Source organism: Haemaphysalis longicornis, unplaced genomic scaffold, assembly GCF_048455015.1.
Source record: "Haemaphysalis longicornis isolate Haplotype H1 unplaced genomic scaffold, Haemaphysalis longicornis Haplotype H1 scaffold_8, whole genome shotgun sequence".
In the NCBI taxonomy this organism is placed as follows: Eukaryota; Metazoa; Arthropoda; class Arachnida; order Ixodida; family Ixodidae; genus Haemaphysalis; species Haemaphysalis longicornis.
The window spans coordinates 136550405-136575146 of NW_027526445.1; the positions used below are offsets into that span (position 1 = coordinate 136550405).

Consider the following 24742-nt stretch of genomic DNA (forward strand, 5'->3'; position numbering starts at 1 on the left):
CCTTCACGGGAATCAGTTCGCAGAAGGTTGCGTTTCTTTAGCTGCCAGATGCCTCTACGTTTTTTTTTCCCGCCCTACAAACCAATCCTTAACGTATCTTTGCCGTATGCTCACTTAATTCCGTCAGGTCCGGGTTACCGAGCAGGTGCTGTCAAAAAAGTTAATCAAGCCATGCGAATAAAGCGAGCAATGGAAGCAAAGCAGCGCCAAAACAGGCCTCAAACATGTGTTGCTAAAGCAACAAGGACCATCGAAAAAAGCCTGCACAGCAACAAGGACCATTGTGTGTACATATTTGGTGTTGTGAATTGGAAGAAATTATGTTTTGTCAGTAAACATTTTGGAACCCTAAAGGTTAGGCCATGTTGCATCGAATCATGACAACATAGCACGTATGCATACAGCTCCCTCGGTTCAGTGCTTGATTCAGAAACTTCTAAAAGGAATGTAACAACCTGAATTTCATAGCTGTTTATCTGGGTACAAGTTTTAGAATACCTCCTTTCACTCTTGGAAATTGAAAAGGTTGCTGCCTGCCGGCTTCCTATCATTGTTGCCAGTATACTTGGGGCAGAGTTCTATCGAGGGCGCTGTCAGCAAACGATTTAGGCCTAAGTTACTCCTCCGAATGTCCTTTCATTTGAGATTGAGAGTTTATACACCACAATATTAGAATGTCTGCTGCATTAAAAAAAGGCGCTGCAGTTTCCGCTGTTGCTTTATATTTTGTATATGGTTTCAACTCAAGGTAGTCATTTACCGCAGTGGCGCACTGACCACGCTTAGCCCAATGACGCGGCCTTGTGCTCGGCCACGGTTGCTGCTATTGAAATGGAAACCAAAAGCGAAAATTCCCGTGTGCCGAGATTACAATTCGCGATAAAGGTCACCAGGTGGTCGCAATTACTCTTAAGCCCTCCACAAGGGAGGGCCTCATAGCTCAAGGGTAGCAGCGCATCAAAGCGCACCCTAAAATGAATTCTACGCCGTTGAGATAGTAACTTCAGAAGCAGCAATTTCGTTCTTACTGTAGTACCGTTGTATTATGCCACTAAGTATGTTTAAAAACTGGTGCATAGCTTCGACCCATATTAAACTGCGCTAGGTTAGTTTTACCAGCTGTCAAACATGGGTGTAATCGCAAGTGGCCTTTTTTAGTACCACGGCAGGATTTGTACCTTAAAAAAAATCTTCATTATTATTATTGCTTTGGAAAATACAAATAATAGTAACATAGACTTGTTGTTAGCTCTATGACAACACGCTGGCCGTGATGCGTAGTACAAAATTGCATAGTACAAAAATTAGGTTGCTTTTAGTGATGCCCGTAATACAGACAACTCCAAATGGGCTCCCTGCGGCTAAATGCACATTCGTGTAAAGCGCCCGGGAAGGCAGTGCGGAAATAGAGGAAGCTTTACGGAGAGTTGCTGATTCAGTGCGGTCTTCACAGAATATATAATCTCAATTATCTATACAGCAAAATATCATGATAAAACTGCATATTACGGGCGACGTAAAGGAGAAAAACTCTGTTACTTATCTAACTTCGCCCGTGTATCCTAGTTTCGTGTCACCAACAAGAGCTTATAATAAATAAAAAAAGAACACGCCAATGTATTGCAGAAATTCGAAACAAAAGTAGAGAATAATAGGGCTAAGAAGAAAGAATTGCGCGGCGGTCTGTGGTTGTTTTTTTAAGGTCAGTTATGCCCTATGCCTTTGTTCCAGATGAGGCCCATTGGTGGAATTCTGGTACACAACACAGAAAGAATGAAGCATCGAAACAAGAGAACCCATCCACACATGAGCGAACACAAGTTGCGGCTATATTACAGCAGAGCGCAAATCCGACGTGGAAATGGTACATTTGCCGCATAAGTGAACCATGAGGATGTGGCAGCCCAAGCGGACCACCCCTACACCACGGAAGCGCAGAATCCAGGAGAATTCGGCGTGCCCCGGAGCTGGTGCAGGAAAGGGTACCACGGCTTAGGACTGCTATCCGCTCATCTTCCCGTACTCTGTCCTGTAGAGGTTGCGGAATTTCTTGACACGATCGAAGGGACCTCCGGGAAGGCACTGTGACGTGAAGTCTGTCAGGTGTACGTTCCACAAGAACCAGGTGAAGTTTGACCGGATGTTCTTTTCGCTCATTATGCGTTTGGCCTGGGGCGAAAGAAGGAATTGATTTGAAGCTTACATCGCAGAATAGCCGAAAGATCTCAGCAACTCCGTACAGTGCCGTGTTTCAGTCGCAAGTTTAGTAGCTATCGTCACGTGTGTTGAGCACACAATGGAAAAGCAAAGAAACGCTACAGCATGTTTGTATGCAAGGTGCTGGCGAAAGCTATATTCCAAGCAAAGCAGGGTCATTGATAGATTTTTCCGCATTTCGTTATTTGGCAAAATATACAAATTGTACTCCTGGAACAGTGTCCCTTAGGAGTGTTGAAGGGTCTGGAGTCACCCTGACTCCTCTGGTATTGTTAATATTGAAAAGCCGCAGACTACTAGGTCTCTGTTCCCTTAGAAAAACGGCTATGAAAGCAAACATAAATCGGCTGGAGGGGTCAAAGCGAGTAATTCTGAGAGAACACCCGTGAAAACATCCGAGGTAAAACGCTATGTAATTGCCCACTTTCCTCCTATTCTGTTTGTCCAATTTCTCAGTGACACGTTGTTATGACTGTGTTTTTACTTACCAAAATGTTATTCAAGAATTCAAGTGTATCTCGAACTTAAAGCACCACAAATTGTGTTCGATTGCTCTTTCCTAACACACCACTACTAATAGTTCAAATTTATAATTATTACATTATGTGAAGTTTTTGTAGTGCAAAAATTCCTGCAACTGGAATCAGTGAAGCTATGTTGAAGAAAGGGTAGATAAAGGCGGAGTCAACATTTATAAAAAAAATTCTACTCTAAAATCAAATGCTCTTTGTTTCCATCACCACAACGATATCACAGTGATCAATAATAAAAGCAGTGGTGGCGACAGCATTTTGGGTATTTTGAGCTTTCGAGTTTTCAGTTTAGTTATTTTCGAAAACGAAGCGTCTCTTTCAAACCAGTTCTGTTGTTTTTACCAAACACTTGCAAGAGTATTGATTCAAACGGTAGTAGCACAGAAAAAACATAACCAACAAAGAAAAAAAATTTTGGCATCTTAAAATACTCACACCACTTTGCGTTACGAATTCGTGTTCGCAGAGGTTAGCTACTCGTGAGAAAATAAAGGTGATTTACGTGCATTGCTTCTAGAAGTCTTAAGAAAGAACTATAACGCAAGTGGCCTTTCCAAGTTCAATACCTTTGTTTCTAGGAGCTCGAAAGTGTTCCAAGTTCTCAGTATGGTTGGAGGGCCCCGACTAATGTCAAACACTGCATCTTCGATGGTCACAGTCGCTGTAGGTGGCTGGCACACCTGAAAAAGGGCATACACAAAATAAAGTACAAATATTGCCTTGCGGCTTTAAAATTACGTCAATAATGAATGAACAATAAAAAATGATAACGATTTCAAGAGGATGCGTGGTTTTGGTCGTGATTGCCAATATCTTTGCGTTCTGGGCAGTGGTATCAAGGAGCCGTGGGTTTACGGCCTCAAATTATTGCGCTGCATTGCTCGTTCAGATCAATAAGACCGGCTACACGAAGGTAAGTGCACCAGCGCGCTGAGAATAGGAGGAGGAACGTGTTTCTGTGGCTACTTAAACAGATAATTGCCTGTCGGACGTCTCGTATGTCTGTCCTGTATTAAGACTTGCGGAATAAAACTTGTTTGTATAGCAATCCTTCTCTACATCCGTAGATGTGTAAACGCACTCAATCTTGCCAGCATTGTTCGGGAAAAATACAGCATTACGGCTACACTTCACTACGCCTATACTTCAATACGCATAACATCCAGACTGCAATACATGTGGTATTTGAAATAACCTTTTCAATAAATGCAGATACGACTACTTTGTTATCGCCATATTAACAAAAAATAGGCGTTAAAACGTGCTGCACTGCAACACCCAAATAGCGCTCGCGCGATGCTGGATCTCGTGTGACGGTTTCAAGTTTAATTGGAAAAGAAGGTTTAATAAAAGGGGCGAGCAGTGGAACGCGGAAAAATTGAATTGACTTTGGAAAACCTTCGAGAATGGAATAACATCACAGAGGTGAGGTGGAGGGGCGACTGGTATTTACGTGGAACGGGCGGCAGAAGGCTATCGGGATTTGACGATATTTGCCGCAAATTCAAGAAATACGTGTCGAGTTGTTTTTTATAGCTGCTCGCATTCGCCAAGACTATATTCCTGCAATAGCCTGGACCAGTGCATGGTTTAGGTGATGCTCACGAAGCAAATGCTCGGCATAACAAAAAAACACAGTGAAGCAGTTTTCACTGCCTGTATATACACTTTGACAAGGTGTATGCCACGTGTCAAGGGCAATTCCTTGAGAAGGGATGTACCAAGAACCTCATGAAAAGAGAACAAAGCCAGGGAAAATGAACTGCGCGCCAGGAACGGACAATCCACGAGCACCGCGACGGAGCACCACGGCATCATGACCAAATATGGTACTGAAATGGGGAGCCAATCCCAGAATGCCCTGAAGGAGCCCAGCGGTGTTGTGAGAAAATACAGAAGTGAAAAGGGAGAGATCCAATCCGGTAGTACCGCAATGGAGCCCAGAAAATGTAAAAGCGAGGAGTCCAAAGAAAGGAGAAGGAAGAAACAAGGAACCGCGAGGCGGAAGCAGTATCCGAGCTTCAGGAAGCAGGCAGAGTTACAGGGCCAGGCCACCGGCAGAAGCGGGCCGACCTCGAATCGGCTGTGGAGTTCTTGTCACAGCACCAATCTGCGTATTGGTGGCCCCAGCAGCGACGGTCGGGAACCTGCGGCCAGCGCTCACACCCCGTCGACTTTCCCTTCGACAACCCGCAAGGCTACGTTCGGCATCCCCCTGGGTACATCCGGTGGTTGTGGCCGCCAGAATGGTAGCCTCCGAGGAACCATTTCGCGACGAGCGGTGCCAAGGCTGTCAACACAAAAACAGCGTGGAGACACCGGCCCCTCTAAGAGAGGACTACAGCTACCCCCGTGTCACGACCACGCAACGGGTACGCCACGCCAGCACCGACGACCGAGATAGGCCACTCCAGTAGGGACACAGTTTGTAGAGGACAACTAGGTGCTAGTAGCGACAATTGATAGGACATGATGACGTATTATTAGGTGATGGATAGGGTTTCTTGCTTTCTGGCGGTGGGAGGCAGCCCCTGGTTTGGTTTGAATTGTATTTTGTTACATTTAATTAGCGGTTTTATGGTTGATCAGTTTGGTGCTGTGTATTATTTGGGTCGTTTACTTCACGTTTTTCCGTGTGTACAGAACAAATGCGCGTTTTCTTAAACCCACCAACTGCTCTCTTGCGTTCATCTTTGTAAGCTAGTCGACGCACATCACCCTGACACTGGAAAGCTAAGCTAATAAGAATACACAAACATTACAACATCCAGAAAGAAGGACAGCCTGAATTATCCGTAGTATCCAAAATACTATCTCCTCAAATATTTCGGGGCAAAATTCCTTATAATCACTGTTACGAGATCAGGGGGAAGTAAAGCGAGAACAAACGTCAGATGTTGTGTACTTATCTTATTTGTTAAAATTTGGTTGTATTTATGTCCAATTCTCGCACGTAATACCAAGTTTTCCATTTCTTTTCGATTGGAAATATAAAGTTAAAATTCGAAGGTATATTTTACAAGTTACACAACTGAGGTACTGGAAGGGTCACCATTCTAAAAGTCCATGTAAAAGAGGTGGAGAATTTCTTACGTTGCGCTTTCAGCTGGTGTTTATGTAAGCTGCGTGGCAGAAATTCATTCCACGCAATATGGATAGTTTAATAAAGTGTGAGCATCAGGGATGTGCATTGAGACTGTTCCCGGTGAACCTGGCATCATCATCATCCATTCTGGTTACCAACGGGTATGCTCCTCAATCACTCACAGCTAGCCGCCCATCGTTATTATCATCTGCGGATAATCATCTTCATCCTGGGTTCGGCCTCCTCGGAACGGTCGGAGTCAGTAGCTCATAAACGCGGCCTCAAGGAACAACCCGTCTCTCTCAAGTGGTGGAGGTTGCTTTTCGCCCCACTGTCTACCTCTCGCCGTCGCACCACTGGAGCTCCGTTCCGGTCGGAGTTTGCTTCTGCCCACCACCCCCATGCAGCACGAGAGCAGCCAGTCGGGCAGCACTGCTGCGGCCCCGGTCCAGCCAGTTTTTGCCCTCACCGGCCGTGAGCGCGAACCTCCGTTTTTCTCTGGTCTCCGCGGTGACGATGTTGAAGACTGGTTTGAACAGTTCAACCGGGAAAGCGCATTCAACCGATGGGACGGCAAATTGAAACTTCAGATCGTCTCATTTTCTCTGATCGAAGTGGCGAAGACCTGGTTCCGCAATAGTGAGAAAGACATGTCTGATTGGGCCTACATTGTCTCAGAGCAGCGTCGTATTTTTGGGACGTCCTCGAACAGGTCGGATGAAGCCAAAAGGCAACTGGCGGTCCGTGTGCAGCTCCCGAACGAGGCATACGCGTCGTACATCGAAGATGTCATCGCACTGTGCCGTCGGGCTGACAGTAACATGTTCGAAACAGACCAAGTGCAGCACATCATGAAAGGGATCGCCCCTTTCGCCTTTAATGCTCTGGTGGTTGAAAACCCTACCACCATTGCGGATGTACGCACGATCTGCCAGCGTTTGGACCACCTGCAGTCTATTCGCCTCCAACATGATTGTACGCGTTCTTGCTCCCTTCCGGATTCAGAGCTTCGTACTCTAATCCGAACAATCCTACGAGAGGAGCTACAGCAGCGTGACACTACCTGCTCCCGGAACACTCACGTACAAGGCCGTGGGCTGCGTGACTTAATAAAAGAGGAGCTAGCGTGCATGACCGACGTTCCACAGCCTTGTCCTGCTACTACGCACGTCCATTCGTACTCCGAAGCTGTTACGAGACCATCCCAGCCCATGGAGCGAATTCCTTCTCCTACTACTCATGGCCACTTGACGGCTATTTCTGCGCCTTCGCCGTCGCTCCCTCCATTCCTAGCGTGGCGACCACCGCGTCCAGCAAGCGAGCGACCAGTGTGTTATTACTGTGGCATCAGAGGGCACATTTCGCGGTTTTGTCGGTGACACCAGCTGGCCGAACGCCGGCGCTATGCACCGTATGAGCGGTACGCCTACTTTGGATACGCCCCTCTTCAGCTCCTGTACTCGCCACCCTTGTCTCCCTGTGTGATGATCTCAGTGTTCGGTGGTGTGAAGCACGAGACGTGCACACAGAGTCAATGACGACAGAGTCGCAATATGAAGGTGAAGCGTAGATGCAGTATATTACAGAGAGCGGGAGCACGGGGATATTCAGAACGGGACGGAAAAAGAACAGAACAAAATTGAGAAATAAAAAAATGAAACACCAAGGGAGAGGAAAGCGTGAATAAGTCCTTCCTTGTCGCAGTTCGGTGGCGATTCGTAAGACGAAGCACAAGCGTGAAGAAAATCAGAACAGTCTCACTCGTGCAGTCCGTTGTGACTCTGTCGCGAGTGGCTCGATGCCTCCACGCTGACTGGAACGAAGGCGAAGCCACCTGGCGCAGCGAAAACATCAGGACAGGGATCCTGGCGCTGTTGCCCGGTGCAGTAACGGATCCGGCTGGAGACCAGGAGGTACCTGGCGATGTCCCGGCGCGGTAACACGGGCGCCGTCGATGGGTGTATTCGCAGCTGATGCAGGCGCACCCCGAACGCTCGTCCGCCCAGAGCCCGGTCGCGTTCCTCCTCCTCTTCCTCTTCACTGGGGGCGCATACCCATTAGCGAGTGATTGCCCTCGTCTCCTTCCGCTACTGTCTTTTCTGCGCCGGTTTCCTCCCTGGAGCTCATCACACTACCCCCGGCTTTAGAAAGTGTTTTAGGGTGACGCCACACACACACTTTCAGAAGACTCCGGTGGGCAAAGGGTGCTGCAGGAAAAGAAAATAAAGCACTGTTCGCACAGTCAAGAGATTTCGCGACCCGGCCGTAAGCATCGTCTGGAGTCCACGACACCTCAGTGCAGAGACGCCAAAACAAGGACAAAAACTTTGACTTCAGAACGTAGATGCTTCTCTTCGACGTGGCCTGTATGTGCAGTATGGGCTTGTTGTTTTGCTTGAAAACAGGCTTTCAGTTACGCACAGGCCAACGATAGGCACCTCTCTCGAAAGAGCAATGCCCCCTTCGCTTTTCGGATTTCCCGTCTTGCATCGCTGACAGGTACTAAGAAATCGTCGGAGGTCGGCGTCAATGTTTGGCCAATAAAACTCCCGGAGGATACTTTTAGATGTTTTTGAAAATCCATGATGACCTGAAATTCCTTCATGAGCCTTCCTCATGACCGCGTGTCTGAAAGGATGCGGAATAACAAGTTGCTGAATGAAGCGGCCAGATGGTAAAGCGTACCGATGGTACAGCAGCCCCTTTTGCCAAACAAACTTGCAGGGGTTCTCTTTATCGAAAGAGGACTCTGCCGACGCCATCTTCATGCAGTTGTCTAGCGTCTTGTCCAACTGCTGCTGTTGGCGCATCTCTTTTGTTGTAACACCGGCGAACATGATGGGACTTGCTGGCCGGTTATGCTGTGCCTTGTGATGTACGTGGCTGGTGTTCTTGTCGGCCGAAGGAAGATGTGCTTCACCACCGAGCAACGCTGGAGTCGCGGGATGTCTTGGTTGCTGTGGCTTCCATGCGGGGTTAGGGCTATTCCGGTCCCTAACGCCTGGTACGTTTCCAAGTGTGAGGTCGTACAAGGGATTAGCCATGCATTTGGCCAGGACATTTCCAGTGAAGTAAGGTGTATCCACGTGGAGGGAAGCCTCTTCAAGTCTCCTTGTGGTATTGTCCACAAAACGGACGGTTGATGCACGGCCTGTAAGGCAACTATCCGGGACGAGGTCTCGTCGCACGATGACGGCGTTGCTGCCGGTGTCTCTCAGAACGGAAACTTGTCCGTAGATCTCACCGGTTACAACAGGCATACGCCTTGCAGCACTTTTCATTTGGAACTGGTGTTGCTTTTTACGCTGGGAACGTGTTAAGGCCAATGTGCCTTCACTACCATGGTGCTGTTGCGGTATGTCGCGACGACACTTCTCAATAGCGCAAGCCGACACCTGCTCTTTATCAGGAGGCTTAGAGCGGCAGCTGTCTGCGTGATGCCCTTGTTTTCCGCAGCTTCCGCAGTAGATGTTCAGGCCTACTACCCTGCAGTGTTGCGCGCTGTGCCCAGTCTTTCCACATAAAAAACAGGTGGGAGCTCTCTTGGAACGGAGGTCTGCATGTGGCTCTTTCTTTTCATCCCTGACCTTTCCCAAGTTTGTCAGGGCTTGGGCTTCAAGGAAGCGGTCGCAAGCTTCAGCCATTTCTTTGGTCGACTTGCAGTCCCTTTCCCTAATGAAAATGGCCAGCTGGGATGCGCAGCACTTGGAGAATTGCTCCGCGATCATCTTGTCGCGCAATGCTTCGAATGTCTTGGGAACCCGAGACGTTTCGAGCCATCGGTCGAAATAACCGGAAAGTCGCTTTGCGAACTGAGTTCCGGTTTCGCCGTCCTCAGCTTTTGCCTGGCGGAATTTGTCATTGTACCCTTGAGGGGTAAAACGAAACCGCTGAAGGAGCGCCAGCTTGACTTTTTGGTAGTCGAGAGAATCTTCTGGCGTCATCCTCCCGATGACGGAGAGCGCGTCTCCGGTGAGGCATGTGCTCAATCCGACGGCCCATTTATCCTCCGGCCATTTTTGAGCTGCAGCGACCCTCTCGAACCTTAGGAGGTATGCGTCCAGGTCGTCTCTGCGCACATCAAAAGGGGGGATAAAGGTTTGCGGGCTCGTCGACATGACAGGCACGGGGTTAGGTTGGGCTGCCACGGAGACCTCAGCTTGTGGGTTGTTTTGTGCGCCCTCCTGTAGCCTTAAACTGAGTCTCAGGCTCTCCTGCTTAGCGCGTTCCAACTCTGCTGCGGCCTTCAGAGCTTCCCGTTCGGCCGCCCTCTCATCGCGCAACCGAGCCTGCTCCGACTTAACCCATTCCCGCAGCTCTGCATCGCGGAGTCCCAGCTCCTTTCCGCTGGCCACTAACTTTTCCACCTCCATGTCGGTTCTCTGTCTCCACGCCTCTTGGACAAGCCTCGTGACCTCTTCGAGATGTTATTGAAGAGGTCCTGTCGCGGACGCCAATTGGGATGATCTCAGGGTTCGGTGGTGTGAACCACGAGACGTGCTCTCGGAGTCAATGACGACAGAGTCGCAATATGAAGGTGAAGCGTAGATGCAGTATAATACAGAGAGCAGGAGCACGGGGATATTCAGAACAGGACGGAAAAAGAACAGAACAAAATTTAGAAATAAAAGAACGAAACACCAAGGGAGACGAAAGCGTGAATAAGTCCTTCCTTGTCACAGTTCGGTGGCGATTCGTAAGACGAAGCACAAGCGTGAAGAAAACCAGAACAGTCTCACTCGTGCAGTCCATTGTGACTCTGTCGCGAGTGGCTCGATGACTCCACGCTGACTGGAACGAAGGCGAAGCCACCAGGCGCAGCGAAAACGTCAGGACAGGGATCCCGGCGCTGTTGCCCGGTGCAGTAACGGATCCGGCTGGTGACCAGGAGGTACCTGGCGATGTCCCGGCGCGGTCACACGGGCGCCGTCGATGGGTGTATTCGCAGCTGATGCAGGCGCACCCCGAACGCTCGTCCGCCCAAGAGCCCGGTCGCGTTCCTTTTCCTCTTCCTCTTCTCTGGGGGCGCATACCCATTAGCGAGTGATTGCCCTCGTCTCCTTCCGCTACTGTCTTTTCTGCGCCGGTTTCCTTCCTGGAGCTCATCACACCCTGCATCAGCTCCCTGCATCAGCTCTTGCGCACCAACGTGCCCTTTATATTGACGGATGATTGACAAGCCGCATTTGAAGCTCTGAAAGATTCACTTACCTCTGACCCCGTCCTGTGTCATTTTGACGACTCAGCGCCTACTATATTACACACTGATGCCAGTGGGTGTGGCATTGGTTTCGTTCTTCTCCAGCGCGATGCTCAGCTTCGAGAAAGAGTCGTAGCGTATGCCAGTCGTTCGCTGACGCCCGCTGAGAAGAATTACACCATCACGGAACAGGAATGCCTCGCTGTCGTCTGGCCTATTCAAAAGTTTCGCCCGTACCTCTATGGTCGTCATTTCACCATCGTTACGGATCACCATGACCTCTGTTCGCTATCCACGATGAAAAACATATCTGGGCGCCTCGGCCGATGGATACTGCGTTTGCAGCAGTTTGACTTCACGGTTACATTCAAGTCCGGCAAAATGCATTCGGATGCGGATGCCCTTTCGCTATGCCGTTATCCTCCCCGTCGCAAGCTGCATCTTCCGGGCCACGGCCACAACGTTTACTCATGGCACCCCTCAACCGTGCTGCAGTAGAGACGGCCACCTAGCTTCCTTCGCTTCAGCGGGCCGATACATACTGCCGATCTTTAATGGACTACCTGAGTGGCTTGGCGCGACCACCCAATAGCCGGCTGCGACGCCAACTGAACAACTTTGGGGTCATTGATGGCGTGCTCTACCGCGCCAATCATCATCCTTCCGGTCATAAATGGGTGCCTGTCATTCCTCGTCAGCTCCGCCTTCGCCTACTCGAGGCTTTTCACGATTACGCAACAGCTGGGCAACTTGGCTTCCAGAAGACTTATGACCGTGTTCGGAGTCGATTTTTCTGGCCCGGCCTCTCCACGATCGTCGCCAAGTACGTCGCCTCTTGCACGTTGTGTCATAAGCGCAAGCGACAAACGACACCTCCTGCCGGTTTTCTGCAGCCGGTTCCTTGCCCTTCTGTTCCATTCGACACAGTAGGCATAGACCTGTAGGGGCCGTTACCTTTAACATCGACTGCATGTCGCTGGGTCGTGACTGCTGTCGATCACTTGACCAGGTACGCAGAGACCGCTCCTTTACAGTCCGGGTGTGCTCACGAAGTCGCCGACTTCCTCCTGCGCAACATTATCCTGCGACATGGAGCGCCTCGGGTTTGCTCAGTCACCGCAGCAAGACGTTTCTTTCACAAATAGTTGCAGAAGTTCTTCGCACTGCCAATAGCATCCACAAAATTTGTTCTAGCTACCATCCGCAGACGAATGGACTTACTGAACGGTTCCACCGCACGCTCTCTGATATGATCTACATGTACGTCAGCCCCGACCACCGAAATTGGGACATCATTCTTCCCTTCGTTACATTTGCTTATAATACCGCTGTCCAGCGCACCACTGGTTACTCGCCCTTCTTTCTCGTTTTCGGCCGCCTCCCCTCTTTTGCGCTCCATACCGTTTTTTTCTCTGCCCCAGTCTCCGCTACTTCGCCACTTTATGAACAATACATCGATCGGATCGCCCATTATCGACGTATGGCGAAACAAAACATAGATGCGAGCCAGCAAGACCGAAAGGGCAGATATGACGACACCCATCGCACCGTTAAGTTCTCGAAAGGTGAAGAGGTCCTGCTTTGGACACCTGTTAGAAAACTAGGACTTTGCGAGAAGTTCATGCACCGGTACATTGGTCCGTACGTCGTCATCGACCAGACTTCTCCAGTCAATTATTTCGTGTCACCAGTTAACCCTTCTTCAGACCGTCGCTGTCGTGGGACAGAGGTAGTGCACGTCTCCCGCTCGAAACCGTTCAACCATCGCCAAACGTAACCTTCTGCTGGCAGGTGCCCGATTTCAGCCGCGGGGGGGGGAAGTGTGAGCATCAGGGATGTACATTGAGACTTTTCCCCGTGAACCTGGCATCACCATCATCCATTCTGGTCAGCAAGGGGTAGGCTCCTCAATCACTCATAGCTAGCCGCCCATCATGATTATCATCTGCGGATAATCATCTTCATCGTGGGTTCGGCCTCCTTGGAACGGTCGGAGTCAGAAGCTAATAAACGCGGCCTCAAGGAACAACCCGTCTCTCTCATAAGAAATAAAAAAAACAGGACGGTTTTCTAGTACCATTCATAAAACCGAAGCTTGAGAAACATTATTCCCGTAGGCCCATTTTTCTCCATAAAGATGGAAACATTCAGCATAGTACGGACAAATATTTAGTGCGGCAGCGATTCAGATGCTGGCGCTGAAGAACACGCAAACATAGTGGCATACCTACAAACTTCGCAATGTTCAGTTTCGAAGCTCATGCTGACCCTATGCAGTTGGGAACAGCAGTCCACTGTTTGGGAAAGGGGGTAACATTTTCAATTGGTTTGGCCGACATTCACTGCTACTCGAGAGTTTTCATTCCTCATTAAAGGCATATACTTGCACAAGCTCGTAACCGCGATTTTACACCCACGACGATGATTTCGACGCGTCTTCGTAGGTGTAAACGCGGAACGTCAATCTTCTTCGGAGTAACCTGACAATGATTTGCCTGGTAATAACGTGGGCGTAAAGTAAAATGTACGACTGGCTTGAGGTCACATGTGATTCGCTTCCCCAGGGGGAGACTGCGCCTTTTATCTACATTGTTTTTTTTTGTTTGGAGAGTACTTACCTCCGAGTAAGGAAGGAAAGTGGCACCGTTGCACTTCTTGTTCACTGCGCGTTGCACGTTCCGGTAAACGGCATGCATCAGGTATCTGGCCACACCCATTTGCAAAGATATGGCCACTGTCCTTGAGTAGTTGAAATTGCGCGCTTCCTTCGGTATATATTCCAAGGCACGTATCTGCAGCACGCGGTCGCCTTAGATCAAACTTGCAATTTGATCAATCTCGTACTTTTATTGATTTTGTGTGCAGTCATTTATTAGTACACGATGGAAGGTACCCTGAAACATTTTGTGTGCTCATCAAGCGTAGTGAGAAGGAAATTTACCAACATGCCCAGGGGCATACACGAGTCAGATGTTACTCCTCTACGCAACGTAACGACTGGTGTACACATTTTTGTTCTTTTTCTATCGAATATTTGTTTTGTTATTTTTGCTCGTGTTAAACGCCGCACAACAAAAATAAGCGCAATAGCGGATTTTCTTTCTGCTGCACAGTGTGAAGACAAATGCACCACTTCCCTTAAATGCGCTTGAAAAGGAAAGCCATTATTAAGAAAGGTATCAAGCAAGTTTTCCAGCCAATCGAATGCTGCGCATCGAACGTCGATACTCACTAGCCGGTTCACCATGCGCCGCTTCAATGAACGCCGTTTGATTGAAGAAGATTTCATCTGAACATTTTACAGAGTCGTGGAGTGCACATTATAGCAGATAATTTGTCGTGCATGGTCAGAAAATAACCTGATAATTGTTCTTCCGCTAACTACGACCATCCGGCTGAACGGGTTTGATGTTTAATTGCTGTGTTCGAGCATGTACTTGTGTATATTTATTTGCCTCGAAATGTGTACGGGTGTTTGCAGAAGCTTAAACAGCATAAACATTGTAAGGTTACTCTGATTTTTTGGCCTCTGTCCGACAACTATGTTATTTGTGGCTTTGCAGTCATCAGAGAATTCGAGGAGTACATCACATTGCTTAACATCTGCAGCTACCAGGTGTTCCAAGAACTGAAAGAGGAGTTGCCATCAGCTCCGAGGTGTCGTTATGCTTTTTGGAGATGATTTACGTAATGGAAAAGCCATGCCATACTCCTGGTATACTGATGTTCTACGCGCCACTTTGGTATTCCTTATCTTCGGTCGGTGAGATTTGAAAGTACAAGGGGTGCCAGAAAGCAATAAATCAATAAAACGCTGGTACAGAGGCTTCAGAAGTTGTCGGAATCGCACATCCTGGATGCCTGCCATTCTAAGCTGATTGCAGATTGTTTCAAATAGCCGTGGGAAGCACTTTTAGGAATCAAGCTACCGTGAAAGTACAGACAGGCTGTGTTATCCAAAATAGGACTCTAATAACCGGTGAAATAGGCCAGTAATTAACGTTTAGACGTCGATTTCGGACCAGCTAATACAATAATGGCGCTCTTTTACGCTTTTATGGCACTGCGATACGTATATCTACAGCTCATTCGTTCCTTGTAAAATATTCATTGCAATTTCTTTGAGCCGGTTATGAATTTTATGTGCTTCCTACCGATGCCTGCTTGTTGGTAAAAATGCTTTGTAAGAAAACGGTTTCAGAACTCCGAAAAAAGAGTCAATATAAAGGCGAACTTGTGTAAATGTAACGCAAATAGTAGGACGACGGCAGCAGGTTTAATCCGCTGCACATATCCGGTAATCGGATAATTGCTCTTAAAGTGAAATGGCGAAGATTGTGCCTAAAAAACGCGTATTTTCTTTGCACCCGAGAAATTTATAAAGTATGTAATTCTTCATACAGGCCTTCGATACGAACGGAATCAAGATTTTCGAGCAGCAATACTTATTTATCAGCACCAAAGCTTTTAAGCGACATTCTATGAATGATAGATGGCTTCGAAATAACTGCGATTGATGAAACTATGTTCGATGCATTGTCTTCTACCAACAATGCAGCACCGAGAAACCTACAAAATGAAGTTCTGTGGTGGCTTTAACTAAGACTGTAACAGCGCTACGAGCAGTAGGAAAATAAAGGAGCTTCTCAGTCTTAGCGCTTACACTTTTTAAAAAATACGAAAGGACTAATGACCTGTTTTGAAAAATATATGACCCTTCTCGTACCTCTTCACATCTCCTTGATGATGAACTCGCTTTTTAGTGTGAATGGAAAACCGACAAGGCTTGCAGTTCTCTCCCGCCTACTTCTGATGTTTTCTGCGGTGTATACTGGCGAGCCGTAAAGGGTATCAAATTTTACCCTCGAATTTGAGAGAATACCGAGTGAACTCCAGGCGACCACAATACGTGCAATGAACCACAGTTATTCAATATATACCGGTTGGAAAACTCTTTATATACTTCACGTATCAAAAGAAGGTCCAAGGTTGACCCCCATGCACTGAGGTTATGCAGGGGAAAGTTGACGGATGCGCCAAATGTGGACACCAAGTTGAAAGAGTAATGAGCTCTTCTCGCTTTCTTCGCATTGGACCCGGCCGGCGTGGAGAACGATCCACTAGTCCTGGCTCTCCGAATCCGCACTCATAGTAGTTATAATTAAGATTGTTTGCACTACTAGTGGAACACAATTGTTTTTCGGCTTCTTCGCGTTCCTCCAGCTCGATTGCAGCGCTGATTAAGGCGTGGTCAGCTTTGGTTTGTTTGTTTCTTTGTTTTATCTTGCATTGCAGCTGTTTCTTGCGGCCGTGGACTCGGCGATTCGAGCTCGAAGCGGTCAAAGTCGCCTGCGGGTCTCGCATTCGTCGCTGGTTGCCTGTCCGTGTGTTAGGTAAAGTAGATCACAGCAATAGTCATGGCGAGCTGCTGGGACATTCTTTACGATGGAGGAGTTTGTAGGATGGTATTGGCGAGGGCCTAGGGCGTGTAAGGCAACCTTGCGTTATTTTCACCAGAAAATGAAGTGTTGCTATAATTCTTTATTAGCCAACCATTTTCTGTTATTTTAACACAACATATATTATCTTTAAGTGTCCCACAACATGCATTCTTTTTTTGTTGCTTACCGCCTTTACAAAAATGGCCATAAAACAGGGACCTGGTCAACTAGTTTTCGGGTACATATTCTATGACTTAGTGGAGATATGAGTGACTGAATGGAATCTAGGCAAGAAGGCACTGAACGCGCTGCTGTAAGTTAAGTAGTGGTATGCGATATAATGATGTGAAATTGCAGAAGGCATCATCATCCACCAAGCTGTGAAATAAATGCTGTCCGTGTCAAGGAAGCAGCCGTATTTGTTCGTATAACGTATGCACGTGTTCAGTATTGAATATAGTTACGTGACAGCACGACCCCCAAAATGAACCATGTAAAATGCGACCAATGGATTGACACAATTTCCGAAACGCCGGCCAAGACAGAGCTCAAGCACGATGAGTTTCCAGCACACCTACACCTTCATCCGGATGTTGGGCCCACAAACATCTCCTTTCCATGACAATATTATCCATTTCAGTTAGTACATTTATTAGCTCAAATATATGCGCAAGATTCTGGATGTTACTAACCAAGTGCTTCTTACTCTTTCAACTCGTTTTCTGCATTAAGTAGCGGGGGTGTTTCTGAGAGAGCCCGCACCGTGCTGCAGGTAACGCCCTCACCCAACCCCTTCGTTCCATGCAGAACTTAACAGTGCCAAGCTTGCTGAAGAATGCATGCGTGCCCCAACCACTATACGTATATCCACTGAACGGCTTTGCGCGGCTGTCCAACCGCCTCCGTAATTGGGGTCACACTTAAACTGTTTAAGTGGTTCAGTGATGCACGAGTATTGGAGAAGCAGAAACTCTGACAAATCATCCGCTCGTTTGCAGCTATAAGCAACAACCCTTACTTTTATGGCAAGATTACGAAAACTAAACGCTGAAACATTCGGTTTTGGCTGAAAAATCACACCCCTAATTTTTTTGCCATGGTTGGAAGAGAAAGGGCGTTATTCTTTATCAAAAGAAAGCATTTCTTCGAAGCAGTGGGTTACATTGCGCAGACGGATGGAGATAAAAGTGGCGCGTTATTGAAACCGGCATGACTTCCAAGCTTGATCTTTTCAAGTCGAAGAAACGCGAGTGAGGTGTACACCTATTCTTATTTACAAACAACTTCGCATCTGGCATCGATGGTACAACGCCGCTTCCGATAAACACATCGCCCCTGAAGTGATTGAGTTGTAGCTTTTATTATTAATTTCACATTAGGAACAGAGTTTCTGCACAAACATTGAAACTCTCACGAGTTAGCCCAATTCACAAAGGTGGCGACGATGATCGGTGGTGCAATGACAGGCCAATGTCTGGCCTGACTGTCTTTTCAAAAATATTTGAAGATTTAACGCGCACTATACTAACAAACCTGTAGAAAACACCGAAGGTTATTTCACTGTATCAGTACGGCTCTAAAAAACAAGCCATAACAGTAGGCTCTACTTAATACTAAGAAGATTAACAGAAAATATAGATGGGAAAAATAGCCCTCGGGTTACTCTTAGATCTAAAAACACATTGGCTCTATCAATAAAAAAAATATTGCTGATAATGTTCTTCAGAAGGGAAAATAGTTTGGGCGTGTTGGTTCAAAGTCACATGGAAAACAAGCGCTAAATGAAAACACGGGACGAGGAGTAGCGCTTGTCCCGTCTACTCCTCGTCCCGTGTTTTTATTTAGCGCTTGTTTTCCGTGTGTTGCTGATAATGCCTAAATGAAAGTTTAGGAATACGCCGAGTAGGGGCTGAACAAATAAGAAGCTATTTAAGTAATAGTGAGCACTTTGTTGAATATATTGGCGTTTCATCTGGTGTATTCGAAATAGGGTGTATGCCAGGATCGTGGTGTTTTGCAACGATCAAACCTGGGCCCATAGATATTTTGATACGTTGGCTGATATTCCAGACCTACCATATACACCCCCAATAGCCATGCATGCAAATGACACGAACATGTCCTTCTCCGGTAGCAGTGTAATCGATCTCCGGTATGACGTAGATAGATATTTAAAAAATGTAAAATTGGCGGCACGAAAATAACTTACAGTTACACGCATTTAACACTATCATTTTTAAACCAAGCAATAGCAAGATAGATTAAGGCATTCATTTTGAACACAAAAATTTAGAAGTATGTTTTTATGAATTACCTTGGGAGACTGATGTAGAAAACTCAGGCGACGAAATTAAAAAAAAATGGCGTTCTCCACATATTAGTTTTTTTATTATTTTGGCTAAAAAAACTGCTTTGTACCACTCTTGTCTATTGGAAGCTTTGTTACGGATTATTACAGTTGGAAACAAAAAATAAAAGAATTTGCAAACGGTTGATTGTTTACAAAGAGTTCTCCATATATTTGCCACATTTCACAGTCACTATTCTGGCTCTAGAACGGGACCACTATTTCTTCAGTACGGTTAGCTTAAACTTGACCAAATTATCTTTAAGAATATTTTACTAGTTGTACACAAAGAAAATATGCATGGCAAATAGCGACGCAAACAGAATATAGTCTTTCTGATATGCCAAAATAGATACACTGAAATTACGAACGAACGGTGGTAGGCAGTCTTTTCTGTTTGAATACACCGACATACTACAGCAAGTTGAGGACAAGATTGATTTCAAATACAGAAGAAACAAATTGAAACGCCAGGTTATTTATTACCTCTTAAGTCAGAATTTCTGCTTTAAAGGCTAGAGCTGCACATGTTTAGACTTGTTTTCTGCGGAGGCTTTGTGGTTGTGTGTATATTCGAAACGCAGTCAACGTGTATTCCGATGCTGGAATATTACTTCATTTTTCATCGCTCTTACGTACTCTAACGTGCTTAATTGTACCTTTCCCTTACTGCTCTATTGTCTACTGTCCCACATGTTCTTTGTATCGGTTATTACTCAAACATTTGGTTTTCATTTTCTCAAATTTGCTTACTCATTGAACTGTGTCGAAGGGGGCTTTTGTAGCCTTTACGAACAGCTTGCGTCCTCCTACTCCTAAGCAAATAAAATCTTAAAATTCGTTTCTGTTTGTAAATTTAGGTAACCTAAGCGGCCAGATAAGCATTACATAGGGGCGGAATTAGTTGAAGGCCGACGAAACATACAATATTGGAAAAGAAAAGAATCAACGCAATAAAAGTAACATTGGAATACGATAAAAGAACAAAAAGTATACAATAAGATTGCCAAATACAGCGTTACACATAGGATCTCAATACAGTAAGTGTAAAACTGACAGGAGATCTGGAAGTTCATTAGCCGGAACAAACATTTACAGCCTAAACACAATAATTATGATAACGACAAGTGACAAAAATTTTAAATACCTGAAAATGCAAAGAGTGCGTTCTTGAAAGAAGAGGTGTCTGTTTGATCCACTATGGTACTTGGCAAAGAATCCTATTCATTGATCGCCAATACAAAGGGTGATTTCTAATATTTGTTTGTTCCGGCAAACATTTGGATACCTTGGTGAGCGTTCTCGGCGCGTGCGGATATATAGGATGCCCTAATGATGATTTTGCAAGCCAATTGTGTAGGATGACGGTACAGGATGTTAAAAAAGTTTATCTTGAAAACTGCCTGCGTTGGGTGAGAGGGGAGACATAACATTGGTCCTTCAAGGCCGATACTCTGGCACCCTGAGTACGCCGACATAATGAAGCACGCGGCCTTGTTCTGTACTGATTCAAGCATGATATTCAAACATCTGATGTGGTTGCGAAATCTTTTGCCCATATTCTAGGGAAGAACGGATAAGGGTATTGCGCGCTTGAAGCCATGTCTCCGAATTAGCTAAGCAAAGTCGACGCTTGAGCAGGCCGAGCTTTTTATACGCTTTTGGTGTGATTTTTTTCTATATGGCGGACCCAGTTAAAGTCGGAGGTGAATGTAATTCAAGGATCGTTAAAGAATGAAACTGATTCAATTTTGGCATGTCTATAATTGTGAGCTCATAATTTTTCCATTAAAAAAATCGCACATTTTTAAATTTTTCTACATTTATTTTCATCAGCCATTTTTTGTATTCTTCAGTTAAAGTAAATAAATCATGCCGGAGTGGAGAAACTTCATGGGAAGTAACTATTCCTCTGTAAATTAATCGTCTTCGGCAAAAAGACGAAATGATGAGTAAGCGTTGCACCCTATCTTGTTTATATGAAATAGAAACGGTAAAGGGCCGAGTACCTACCCGTGGAGGACTTTTGTTGAGACACCCACAGGGTTGGAGACGTGTTCGCTTTATCATACATATTAACAACGTTTTGTTAAAGTAGTTGCGAATCAAGTGGGTCGTATTTGATTCCAGATTTATGTTATACGTTTTAAGCATTACGAGCTCATGTGGAACCCAATTGAAAGCCTTAGGCAAATCGACAAAAATGGATCGGTAAAAAACAATCTAGGCTGCCAAATGTGGAGATGAGTGACCAGCTCAAAAAGTTGTGTCTGACCTAAACAATCTTTGCTCAATCTGTGTTGGTTGTTTATAAAGAACTTATTCTGGGCAAGGTTGGTTACCACATGCGTGAAGAGAATATGTTCTAGTAACTTGCAGCTCATTGAAGTAAGTGAAATAGGCTTATAGTAAAGGGTTCAGACCGATCGCCGGATTTGAACAATGGTAGTGCATAGGCGAATTTCCACTGGTACGGCAAGCAACCTGAATCTGGGGTTTTTAAAATAACAACGAAAGCAGGTAAGCTGAGTAAGGACCAGTTATTTACAAGAGCGTCGTTGTTATGCCGTCAGGCCTGGGAAGCTAGGTGGTCGATAGCGCTAGCCATGCAATGGGCTGTAATTACAATGGGCAGATGAATTGCAGCTATGTTTCGTTGCGACCTCCAAAGAGTCACTGAAAAGCAGCTCGGTAGTGAAAACTTGGGCAAAGGCTCTGTAAATTCATCGTCACATTCGTGCAATGATAACTTGTTCCCGGTATCATTTTCTTCACTCCGGAACAACACCAACAACTAAAAAGATGAAGGCGCTTTTTCGCCGATTGTGGCACCTAAGGATTTTGCCTTCTATAAAATAATATTCAAATAGCGTCGGGAGTGACGCTACTTGCTTAGACAAGCTGCCATATACAAAATTGAATAGGTCTCACAAGACATTGAGTATATAGTTTAGTGTAGTACTTAAGTGCCGCGACTCAATATTGCGTCATAAGAATGCATTCTTATACGACGTACGGTGGATTCGTGACTATAGATGAAGTAAGGTTGACCTAATTCACGCGTTTCGTCTTTTTGCTTAGAGACCTGTCTTTAGGATTTACTCAGGGCAGTGGGAGGGCTTTCAGCATATAATTGCAGGGGTAGGTAATACTGACAAGCAAAGCATGTTTTCGGGTGTACTATATATGTTGGACTAAAGAAGTTGATTTACAAAGCATCCCTTCTCATGGAAACGAAGAAAAACTAAAGGTGGAAATTGATAAGGTGGCATTGGTATTTGTAAGCTGTCTCGAGTAAAGCCGCTTAGAATGCGGTGATACGCGTACCTGCACGGAGGTTCGCAGTTTTGTCTCTACATTGCTCGGTGGTCTTGAAAGGAGCGCCAAATTTAAAAAAAGCGGTATGTGAAACAGAAACGTTAGAAAAACTGAGAAAAGGAACAGCGATAGGCGCTCGTCTGGCTTTTTCCTGTACGTTGAGTGCCTTAGATTTGGATATGGCTGTTATATTCACAGGCTGTCACGAAGAGGAAATCAGAAGCCGTGCTATTATTCTAGGGGCCCCTTTTCAGTGGTTTTACGTTTTCCTTTTTATCAGAGTCAGAGAGCTGACAACACGAAATTATGCTTTCGTGTTTTGCACGTGACCCTACAGGAAACTTACCAGTCTGGGCAAGTCGTTCGCGGGCCACGCCTGACAAGGGGGCGGATCAGAATCCGTGTAGGCGACATTCAGCAGCACCATGATGTCGGTATCTCCCCTGCAGCAAATGAAAGTGTGAAATCACGTAAGCGGTGCTTCATTCAAAATAAATGTCCTTGCGGTGTAAAGCTCATATCCTCATAAAGTACGGCAATTTTGCAGCCAGAGCAATTAAAGGTTGTCGGTCTAGGATGAGGATTTTTAAACCGCCCTGCGAAAAGACAAAAGGCACATTGCCTACCACAAATGAGTGTGGAGGTGTCTTACAGTGAGCTAAAAATATGTTGGTGGAACAGCACTAGCGACGACTTAACTTTCTTATAAACCCGAAGTGTCTGCGTTTTACAGCAGAGGTATAAAGCAGTTTTAGCAGGTACAGTTGACTACAGTTACGACGAATTCGGTACAAATTACACACTCTCCCGGAAGGGAACTATGTGGTGATGCAAAGCATGCGTTGACGAGCGGCATCCGGATCTGCTTGCCGACGTTGGCGTGCCGAAGCGGATTCGTTTTCTCGCAGTGTGGGATCCGCTGCTCGACGCTGGCGTTTCGAAGCGGCTACACTTTCTCGAAGTTTGGCATCCGCTGCTCCACGTCGACATTTCGAAGCGGCGTCGCGTTGAAGAACGCCATCTGGATCCACTGCTCGGCGTCGACGTTTGCAATCTGTATCTCGAGCTCTCCTCTGCGGAGTTTTGTCTTCAGAGGTGCTCTCAGTTCTCGGAGTGAGCTGGCTGGCGCTGGTTGAAGGTGTGCCAGCCAGGTCGCTGACAGAATTGTTGGCGTCCATTAGGTTCATCGGAAAAGCAGCAACTGAGGGAGTGGCGCACGGACATGAGGAGAGCAGGAGCTGCGCGCGCGCTATCGCACAGCCGGTGGGGAGAGAAGGAGACTAAGAGCAGCGCGCGCGCTATCGCACAGCTTGTGGGCAGAGGTGCGGACGGACACCGACGGACATAGCCCCTAGCAAGAGATGATTTGCATCTAAAAAGTAAACCTCAGTGTTAGGACGGACAATGTTCTTGCGCTCCTGCGACATACACATTGCAAAAAAATAGAGACACATTTTAATTCGCAACACTTTGGCAGCCGCTACTTGTGTCTAATTGCAGTGACGGTGTGGGCGTTGTAACCGAGCGATCGAAGACTGAAATATCACGACGGAGGAAAGTAGGATGAAAGTGTGAGAGGGAGGGCAGTATGCTGAGGCTGAACGAGGCCCTTGTTGGAGCGTGTAGCGGAAGTGTGGGGGGCAGGGCAGAGCACGTTGCAATGGCATCATCGCTTTCAAGTCCTGCTCCTCACACTTTGCCCCTCGTCACCCTTGCGGAGCGCCTTCTCTCTCACAGTTTCCGCAGGCGCTCTTCTTGCATTCGTGGATTATCCAAGCAACGTGTCATTTCGAAGGTAGGATCAAACGCAATTTTCAGCAACATGCTCAGTGGTGGCAACGCGCGCTGAGATAAGTAGTGTAGCGCGCACCGCCGTGCATTCGATGATCACGTTATCACTTCCTGAGGCGTAGCATAGATGCGCAATGACCGAAAAGCGTGCATCTCCGCTGCGCAATAATTTCGCAATATAAAGCTTGTAATCGTAACTGCTTTTTCCTGGTCGCTAAAAAGGCGTAGTTTCATGTACAACTAAAATATAACGTTGATTTTAGTGCACTCTCGAGGAATATGGTCCTACGAAAACCTCAACTGCTCTTTTTAAGGTACAGTTTTTAAGGAAAATGTTATATCGAGTATGAGAACGGCAATAATTAAACGTACAGTGACAAAGCACAAAGCCAATTCTGCTGAGATTTTTTGCACACGGCTAAAAGATGGATCTGAGTGCAACAGCCCTTATGTTTACTGAACCTTTTGAATGGAGATAACTTGCTTTTGCGAAGTTAAAAGTATTGAATAGCTACAACTCTGTCAAAAGTGCTGTGAACTGAACACTATTTTCGCACATGGCCCAGCAGCCAATCCAGCACGTTTTTTGTTTAATATTGTTAGAAAGCCTGTCACACTCGCACCGGGTGCTTTCGGGTTAAGTTTTGTTTTCGCCCGCGCATAGACGGTCCCTAACTTTCAGAATTTTTTAGTTTGTTCGACTCTGGAATAGCGCCTTGCTTCCTTTTGGTATTCCGCCTGTGATTATTCCGTTATTGTATTGTGAAGACAGTACAATCCCTTAAAATGTCGTCGTGCTGCGCTATTGAC

The 24742-nt window shown here is 46.4% G+C and overlaps 1 protein-coding gene across 2 annotated transcripts; it reads right to left on the reverse strand.

The window, feature by feature from the left end:
• Positions 1–1335: 1335 nt before the first annotated feature.
• On the reverse strand, positions 1336–23341 carry LOC144149169 (uncharacterized). Of its 2 annotated transcripts, XM_077680701.1 has the most exons (5): positions 22945–23341; positions 22488–22584; positions 13654–13827; positions 3317–3430; positions 1336–2169 (listed from the first exon to the last, which is right to left on the reverse strand). In XM_077680701.1, exons 1-5 carry the CDS (start codon positions 22995–22997, stop codon positions 2002–2004), a joined length of 606 nt encoding a protein of 201 aa, XP_077536827.1. In that variant the 5' UTR covers positions 22998–23341; the 3' UTR covers positions 1336–2001. The 2 variants fall into 2 exon arrangements, with proteins under 2 accessions (XP_077536827.1, XP_077536828.1); XM_077680702.1 differs by lacking the exon at positions 13654–13827 and having other exon boundaries at positions 1344–2169; positions 22945–23340.
• Positions 23342–24742: the final 1401 nt, after the last annotated feature.